This window comes from Megascapheus bottae, chromosome 16 (assembly GCF_031878675.1).
Source record: "Megascapheus bottae isolate mThoBot1 chromosome 16, mThoBot2.hap1, whole genome shotgun sequence".
Classification (NCBI taxonomy): domain Eukaryota; kingdom Metazoa; phylum Chordata; class Mammalia; order Rodentia; family Geomyidae; genus Megascapheus; species Megascapheus bottae.
Window position 1 is genome coordinate 31,352,802 of NC_143524.1, and position 9,178 is coordinate 31,361,979.

Below are 9,178 nucleotides of genomic sequence, written 5' to 3' on the forward strand. Positions count from 1 at the left end.
ACTGCATGGAATCATAAAAATTATCCCTCTCTGGGAGAATAATTGGGTGAGGGGAGGAAGGTTAATGGGACTAAGTTTGAAGAGACACTATTATCGATAAATGAGAAAAATCTTTCTTCTCGTAATTTTTCACTGTGAATTTCCAGAGAACTTCTTTATCTCAGCGTGTTTGAACTCACTATATCTGCTATTAGGATTTTACCTTCCTTTGTTTTTAGCATACTTACCTAGTGTCATAGCTTTTGAGTAATTCTTTATTGGGATCATTAAGAAGGAGATGTAGTAAAATGCGGAAAGGACATATGTATTTCAGTGTTCATGACTTGAGGGTATGAAAGGACAAAGGTTTATCATAGTTAAACCTGAGAGAACTTTTATTAGACTTAGTCTGGATCATTCATAACGTCTCCTAATAGAGCTCCTTTTACAAACTGCTCACTTGGGCCAGGCCTTCCTCCCGGTGATCTCACATAACTCCCAGCCATATTGGCCTTGTAGTCAGGAGGAAAAGGACAAGGAAGATCGCAACAGAAGGTTTTTGTTTTGTCATTTCTTCTTTACTTCCCCCATCCAGTTCTTTCTTAAAGGGGCCAAAAGCATAAAGGGATTTGGAGATTGACAGTCCTTTCCCTGGTTTATATTTCCTCCATTATGTGAGACAAAAGGAGTATGAGCTTTTGGAGCCATCAACAGTTTTCATACCCAAATTCTCCTTCATAATCTTTCAATAATATTTTTTTTAATTTAGGAGCTCCTTTTATAGTGAATCATAAAGTAGAAAACAGTGGGAAAGCTCTAGAGGGAATGCTAGGAGAATGAGATGGTATTGGGTAGATGTTAAATGGATTTTTTTTTTTTTTGCCAGTCCTGGACTTGACCTCAGGGCCTGAGCACTGTCCTTGGACTTTCTCAAGGCTAGAGCTCTACCACTTGACCTTCAGCACCACTTCCGGCTTTTTTTTTTTAATGTATGTGGTACCAAGGAATTGAACCCAGGTCTTTGTGCACGCTAGGCAGGCACTCTACCACTACACCAAACTCCCAGCCATTAAATGGATTTTTGCAAAGCAAATCTTATAGCAAATCAGTATGTGCTTACTTTACATACTCCTGTGCCATACCTCAGGTATTCAATGTTATGGCCTTTTTCCTTATTTATTTTAAGCTTTAATTTTTAAAGATTTAATTTTAATATATTTGATCAAGGTTTTTTTTTAATTTGGTCCTCCAGACTTCAGGAAATTCAGCTTATCCTTGAATCCTTTCCCCAAACTACAGTTTTAAACTCTTTTAGGCACTCAGTAAGCTAGAAACTTGCTCTCTATGGGCTGGATACATGATTTTGGCCATTATAACTTACACCTATGGGCAGAAATAGTTCTTCCCCATATACTTGTGTTTTCCACAGAAGAACTGTACAGAATTATGATTGGTCCATCTTTTTATGTGTATATTTTCTAATGGCTAATTTTACTGACATTTTTATGTGATTTTTTTTCAAATTTTCTACTTCCATATGGAACTGGGTACTGGACACAGCAATGAACAAGAATAAATCCTTTCCTGACTTTGTAATAGCGACTTGCATAGATATTTCCATCCTAAACATGTAGCTACTCCTATACCTAAATCACAGTATCGCTGGAAGAACTACTGTTGTTCAGTAGGATGGTGGATCATGCCAGGAGCTTTTTTTTTTTTTTTCAAGACACAAGCAAGTACTATTTATTGCCTGGGGCAAAATGAAATTGGATACTAATAGAACTAGAGATCATAGTACCTACGTAGTTGTTGGGGTTGGTTTGATTTTTTTCAATCTTCAAATCAATTTTTGATGGTAAGAGTTAAAGTTTCACCATCCCAAGTCAGATCTGTTAGGTCAAGAACTTGTTTCTCCATTTCCACGTACACTTTGAGTATCTCTAACATCATATGCCCAAGGGCAGAGTTTGAAAACATACTTCTCATGGAACTGGAATAATCTGATAGTTAAAATCTGGAATCACTCCCAGTTCTTTGGAAGTAAAGTTAATTATTCTGGGGGTGCATCATTTGTGTATAAGAAATTCAAGAGAAGTGTAATCATTTCAGCAATTAACTTTAACTTCTCAGAAACATTTCTCAAAAACACACATTAAAACTTCCCCCCTCTTTCTAATGGTATTTTAAACTGGTTGATTACACCTGATTATTAAGTATTTGGTATCATTGCTTTGTCATGTCAATGAAGGGAAAAGTATCCATTTCTGGCTTATCCAGTGCAGTAAATTTCTCCTTTATCTGCATTTTCAAATGGGGATTACTCTTTCATCTTTTTTTCATATATTTTTATTGTAATTAATAGAACTGTTACATGATATTTGCCAGATAGATGGTACATTAATTCCCATACATTGATACCCTTTCACATTTCTTGGTCCCCATTTCCCTCCCCCCCGACCCCTCATCAAGTGGGATTGCATTAAACTGCAGAGCTTTTGTATGGCAAAGAACATAGCTAGTAAACTAATTAGGAAACCTACAGAGTGGGAGAAGATCTTCACCAACCTTACAACAGACAAAGGCCTCATATCTAAAATATATCAATAGCTCAAAAAATTGAATCACTCCAAAACTAATTTCCAAAGAAACAACCATCCTATTAAAAGATGGGCCAAAGACTTAAAGAGAGTCTTCTCTGAAGAAGAAACAAAAATGGCCTATAGACACATGAAGAAATGCTCAACATCTCTGGTCATATAAGAAATGCAAATCAAAACAACTCTAAGATTCCACCTCACTCCAGTTAGAATGGCCAGGATCAAGAAAACTAATAACAAGAGATGCTGGAGGGGATGTGGCCAGGAGGGATCACTACTACACTGTTGGTGGGAGTGCAAACTCCTTTTAACCACTATGGAAGGCAGTATAGCAGTTCCTCAAAAGACTAAACATAGAGCTCCCCTATGATCCAGCAATTCCACTACGAGACATTTACCCAATTGTCCAGAAACAAGGGCATACTAAATCCACTAGCACAATGATGTTCATTGCAGCACTATTTACCATAGCAAAGATATGGAACCAACCTAGATGTCCCTCAGTTGATGAGTGGATCAACAGGATGTGGTATTTGTACACAATGGAATTCTATGCTACTGTCAGAAAGAATGACGTTGCCCCATTTGTTAGGAAATGGAAAGTCTTAGAAAAAATCATATTAAGTGAAGTGAGCCAGACTCAAAGGAACTTAGGCTCAATGGTTTCCCTCATTTGTCATAATCAGTAGAAACCTTGGGCTCTCATAGCAGAGATCTGCAATAGAGCAAAACCTTGATACAAAAGGCCCTATAGTAGGACGCCAGGAGCTTTCAAATTCTTGCGTCTGAGAAGAAACTTTTGTCTGGAGGAATTTTGACCCACATCTTTATCTCCATTAATCAAAATCTGCCCTAGATTTTCTTCTTTTCCTTCCAAGTGCCATAACATAAGTTAAGACTCTCAGTAAGAATACTGGAACAATAGAATGTTTCCATGCTAGTAATAGATTTGGTTGCATAAGAGAAAGCCTAGGTTTTAGAATATGAAAATATGGATGCTTTATCTAGGATCACCTGGAAAAATTATTTAACCTCTGAAAACCTCTGTTACTCTCCTGTAAGCATAACAGCAACAACAACAGCAGAATGGCCCAGAGAATTAGAGCTCACAAGCATTCAAGTGTCTTTACGTTTTCATAGTCACCAGTAGAGGGTTTCTGAACATGAACTCAAATGGGTCAGCATGGGAGACTGAAATCACCATAAATGAGGTAATGAGGAACACATGCCTTCATATTTTTATAAGGAGATACTTACTGGTCCTTAGCTTGCCTTGGTTATTTCCTGGATTCTGGCATTCCACAGGCACAGTCATGCCTTTTCTGTATACATTCTTAACCTATTTGTGGCAGGTTTTGCTATCACATTGTTGATATGATGGTAAAATTCATTATCTTCTCTGTTTCATCTTCATTCAAAGTTTATCACTCTGTGTACATTAGCTACCTAGTAGGCCTGAGCATACTCAGTGGCATTAACACCAAGAGATGCCAGTCCATCCTGTGTCTCATGTAGTACCTGCTGCTGCCTGAAACATGTCATTTGTCATATGCATCCCATTCTGCATCTATCACTGCTGCTGAGAATCTAGTCTGGAGACTGTTTTTGAATGGAGACTGGTTTTTATAAGTTTATTTGTCATTTTTTCAAAATTAATTTAATTTGAATTTGAATTAAGATATCTTTATAGTTAGAAGGGAATTCCATAGTGATATGTACATACATGCACACAGTGCGCTTGGAACAAACTCATTTGCATTACATTCCTATTCTTCTCTACCTTCTTTTCCCCTAAAAGAGCATCTAGTATTAGAAAATAGCTATTTGCAAGTTGCTGAGGCAGGGGAGAGGGGGAGAAAATGAATGGGGAAAAGGGGTAGAATGTAGGCAATAATGCATTGTATATGCTACAGAATTGAAAAAATAAGGGAAGAGGTGGGTCGAATGGAGGAGAAGATGTTGAAGGGATGACACAGATCAAGATGCATATTACACATAATTTGCTTTGTTAGGTACAAAACAATCAATACATAACCTAAAAATTAAGAAAATTGAGGGAAGGGCTGGGGTGGGAGAGGTAGGTGAGAATGTTAAAAGATATGACATTAATCAAGAGGCACGGTATTCATAAAATGCACTGTCGAGTGGCAATTTCATTTTACAATTACCTGAAGAAAATAAGAAAAAAAAGTAAGTACGTAACTTGGACTTAAAAAACAAAGAATAGGACTGGCTGTGTTTCCCAAGTGGCAACGTGCCAGTATCGAGCTGGACAAAAGCATAAGGTCCTGGGTTCCAGCCCCAAAACCAGCCTCAGAAAGCAACAAAATAGAAACAATTCTTAATGAATTTAAGAAAGTCATATCAAGACTCAAACACTGCATTAAAAAACAGTTTAATTTTTAAGGAAACATGTAGATATGAAGGCAAAGGTGGGGTATAAGGGGTGGGGAGGAGAATATTCAAAGGGGTGACCACTGTGATCATAAACTGCTCTGTTGAATGGCAACTCTTTTGCATAACTACTTAGGGAAAATAGAAATATATTTTAAAAACAGCATCTGGTTTCAGTATGCTGTATTCATATGTTTATACATGCATATATATGTATGTATATATAGATACAATGTGTTATATACACATATATGCATGTTATATATATATATGTATATTTCTATCTATCTACTTATCTTTTGGATAAAAGTATTATGTAAAGAGTATGTTATCTTCCTATTTATCATTTTTCCCTATCTTCACCCTCACCCCCAACTTCCATGACTGTGGAAAAACAGACATTAGTAAGGTATATTAAATATGATATATTTAAATTGAAAATTAATATCAACACATTATAAAATAAAATCTACATTTGAGATTTGGCTGATTTGTTTTATAGTTTAATAGATTTTGACAAATAGAGCATGTTAAAGAGTCTTGGATGACAAAGGATTTTTAGGGTAGTAAACTCCTGTTGTAAGTGATCATTTTACCATGTATCTGGTTTTGCCTTTTCTAGTATTTTATTTAGTTGTAATCACATGATACGTAGATTTCTCATAAAACCTTGGGATGCCAAAGACTGCAGAGAAAGTTAGAAAAAAAATTCATGGCACATAAGACTGTCACATCTATAGAGCATTTAGCATGTTGGTTTTAAAAATGGTTCAGATGTTCTTACTGATTAGAGAAGATGGGTAGACATAGGACCATTATATAAAGACCTTAGCAATGCATTCGTAAGACTTAGTCTGGAAGCTCCACAGCATTTAACACAAGACTTTAAAATTTCCATCTCAGTCTTAAAGGATGTTTATCAACATCATGTGATGCACATTGCTCTCAGTCATATTAACAAGCCACATGCTAGTCTGGTGAAGAAGAAGAAGACAGAAATAGAGGGTATACTCCTATTAGTCCCAAGACCCAGAAATTGGCTATATCCCCCTACTCATCTTTCAGCAGGTACTAAGTAGACACTAAGGTGCCATCGGAATCAAAATAGGATGGAATAAGAGATCTGAGATCTGCTTGCTTGCTTGCTTTTTTTTTTTTTTTGCCAATCCTGGGGCTTGAACTCAGGGCCTGGGCACTGTCCCTGATCCTCTCTGTACTCAAGGCTAGCATGCACTCTACCAGTTGAACCATCGCCTCACTTCTGTCTAAGACCCAGGATCAATCACGCGTGTGTTTTGTGTTCGCATTCAATCTTTTGTTACATGCAACAAAAACAACACATTTATATCCATAGGTTCTTATGTCTCTTAAAAGAGACAATTCCTGGAAGACCTTTAACCTACTAGAATTTTTCCCCTGGTGTCAGCTGGGCCTTTATCTTCAGTTGAAATCTACTTAAGCATCTGCCGTTATATTTCACAACCTGTATTCTTTTTTTTTTAACTTCCATTGACAGATTCCCCTCATGTACAAGCCTTCAGCTTAGAGAAACTCTATCAAAGAACTGAAAGAGGGTGTGGAATTGGATTATTTTATTCACTTTAGAGTACAGTACTTAATGCTTCTCCAGTAGATAGTCCCATACTTCAACTATCTCCCTTCAGTTGGACTCACACTTCAATTTCTCACTTCCTCCACTTTACACTGATGAGCAGTTAAGCTCATCAGCAAATCTTATTTCCTGATAAAAAACCAAAATGCTTCTAGGTCATTAGCTAAGCAAAATATATATCATATTCGTAACACATAAATGCACTTAGAACTGTGATTAAAAAGATTTAGGATGGTGGCCAGGAATGTGGCCTAGTGGTAGAGTGCTTGCCTAGCAGGCATGAAGCCCTGGGTTCAATTCCCTGGTACCACATACACAGAAAAAAAGCCAGAAATTGTGCTGTGGCTCAAGAGGTAGGGTGATAGCCTCAAGGGGTGGGGAAAGCTCAAGTACCAGGACTGAAAAAAAATAGGACTAACAAATTTCTTTATCACATTATCTATCTGCTCTGTTCTATTTTATCTTGATTTTTCTATTTAACCCAAGTCAGTTAAGATGGGAAGGCTCTGTCTAAATGCATTCATTCACTGAGTAAATCCCAAGGTAGGTACTTATATATAGCTAAATATGGAAATATAAAAAATGCTCCTGTCTTCAGTGCCTGACACTCAGAGCCATTTGCCTAGAAAGAGCTCACATTGCCCCTAGAATCCTAGAGCGGGTAGGACCTTCTTAGTTGCAAGGATATTCTGGTGAGGGGATTTTTAAATGTTTTTTTAAAAATTTTTTTAGGAATTCCTGTAAGACCAAGAGTGTGGACTAGTGGTAGAGTGCTTGTCTGGCATACATGAAGCCCTGGGTCCAATTTCTTAGTACCACATACACAGAAAAAGGCAGAAGTGGTGCTTTGGCTCAAGTGGTAGAGCCCTAGTCTTGAAAAAGCTCAAGGACAGTATCTAGGTCTTGAGTTCAAATACCAGGACTGGCAAAAAAAAAATAGGAAAGGAAAACGAATTCCTGTAGCTGAAAGGAAATGTCTGGTACAGAGCAGAATAGTGCTGGGTGCTGGGTATATAGTGCAAGGGGTGACTGGACCATAGCATATTTCTGTGCCATTTAGAGGACCTGGCATACAGAACAGGAAGGTCATTCTGTACATACATAGTGTTAGATTGGATCCCTATCCCAGGGATTGCCAGCTCTTAGCATTTTACTTCATCTCAGGGAGCCCTCTATTTTCTCACAAAGCAAGGTGATGCTGAGAATCAGGAATCATACAGGAAATTCTCCAAGTCTTGTTTCTGTTCTCAGGACCACCAGTGGAGGGTTTCTGAGCAAGGATCCAACCACACCAGCTTTGAAGACAGAAGCCCCAGGAATGAGTGAAGACAGCCTTCTCCTTCATGGAACTTGTGACCTAGAGGAGTTGATTCTTAACTCACTGACTTTCATCATTGCCGTGGTTGGAATGACAGGAAATGCAGCTGTGATCTGGCTCCTGGGCTTCCAGATGCGCAGGAAGCCTGTCTCGGTCTACATCTTAAATCTGGCAGCTGCCGATTTCCTCTTCCTCTGCTTCAATGTTTTTAATTCCATACAAGACATCGCAAGCATTGTAACTCACATCCATAGCTATGTCTTTAATTTCTTCTTCTCTGGGTTCTTCTATGCTTATACTGCAGGCCTGAGCTTTCTCACTGCTATTAGCCTGGAGCGAAGCCTGTCTGTAGTGTGTCCTATCTGGTACCGTTGCCGTCGCCCAAGACACACATCGATGTTTGTGTGCGTGCTTATCTGGGCACTGACCCTGCTGCTGACCATTTTAAGGAGTTATCACTGTATCACCACGAATAGTCTCCATCATAGTAATTGGTGTGTAAGAATGAGCTCATTCAGTGGTGGGTATCTGATTTTCTTATTTGTGCTTCTCTCAGGGTCCAGCCTGGCTCTGATAGTTAAGATGTTCTGTGGCTCTGGCCGGATGCCCATGACCAGGTTGTATGTGACTGTCCTGCTCACGGTGCTGGTCTTCATCTTCTGTGGCCTGCCCTATGGCATCCGCTACTTTCTAAGAACCTGGCTTTACGTTAATGATCAAGATCTCCCCTGCTACTTTTTTCTGCTTTTGTTCTTCCTCACCTGTGTTAACAGCTGTGCCAACCCCATCATTTACTTCTTCGTGGGCTCCTTCAGGCAGCGGCAACGAAAGACTCTCAAGTGGCTCCTCCAGAGGGCTCTGCAGAACACCACTGAAGATGAATGCGGAGGCAATGTTTCTCTGGGGCCATTGGAGATGTCAGGAAACAAGGAGCCAGAGTAGAGCAATGATGAACAGCGTCTGGCCTGGTCTTTAGATGTGGATTTGCAGGTTAACCTGATCATGGCTCCATTGACTGTTTTCTGCTCAGCTCTAAGACTCCTGACCTGAAATGCCTCAGTGATGCCTCAATGTCTCCAAAGGGGTGAATTTTAACTAAGGCCATGTAGACTTTTCCCAGTTTTTTTGATCAGTTGTGGGGCTTGAACTCTGGGCCTGGGTGTTGTTCCTGAGCTCTTCAGCTCAAGGCTACGGCTCTACCCCTTGAGCCACAACACCACTTCTGGTTTTCTGGTGGTTAATTGGAAATAAGAATCTCATGGATTTTGGTGCTCA

General features: G+C 39.0%; 1 protein-coding gene across 1 annotated transcript; it reads left to right on the plus strand.

Annotated features, from left to right (window-relative positions):
• The first annotated feature begins 7,780 nt into the window (after positions 1-7,780).
• On the plus strand, positions 7,781-8,845 carry LOC150053085 (mas-related G protein-coupled receptor member X2-like). Its single transcript, XM_090349250.1, has one exon. The coding sequence runs from the start codon at positions 7,781-7,783 to the stop codon at positions 8,843-8,845; it is 1,065 nt and encodes a 354-aa protein (XP_090205376.1).
• The last annotated feature ends 333 nt before the right edge of the window (positions 8,846-9,178 follow it).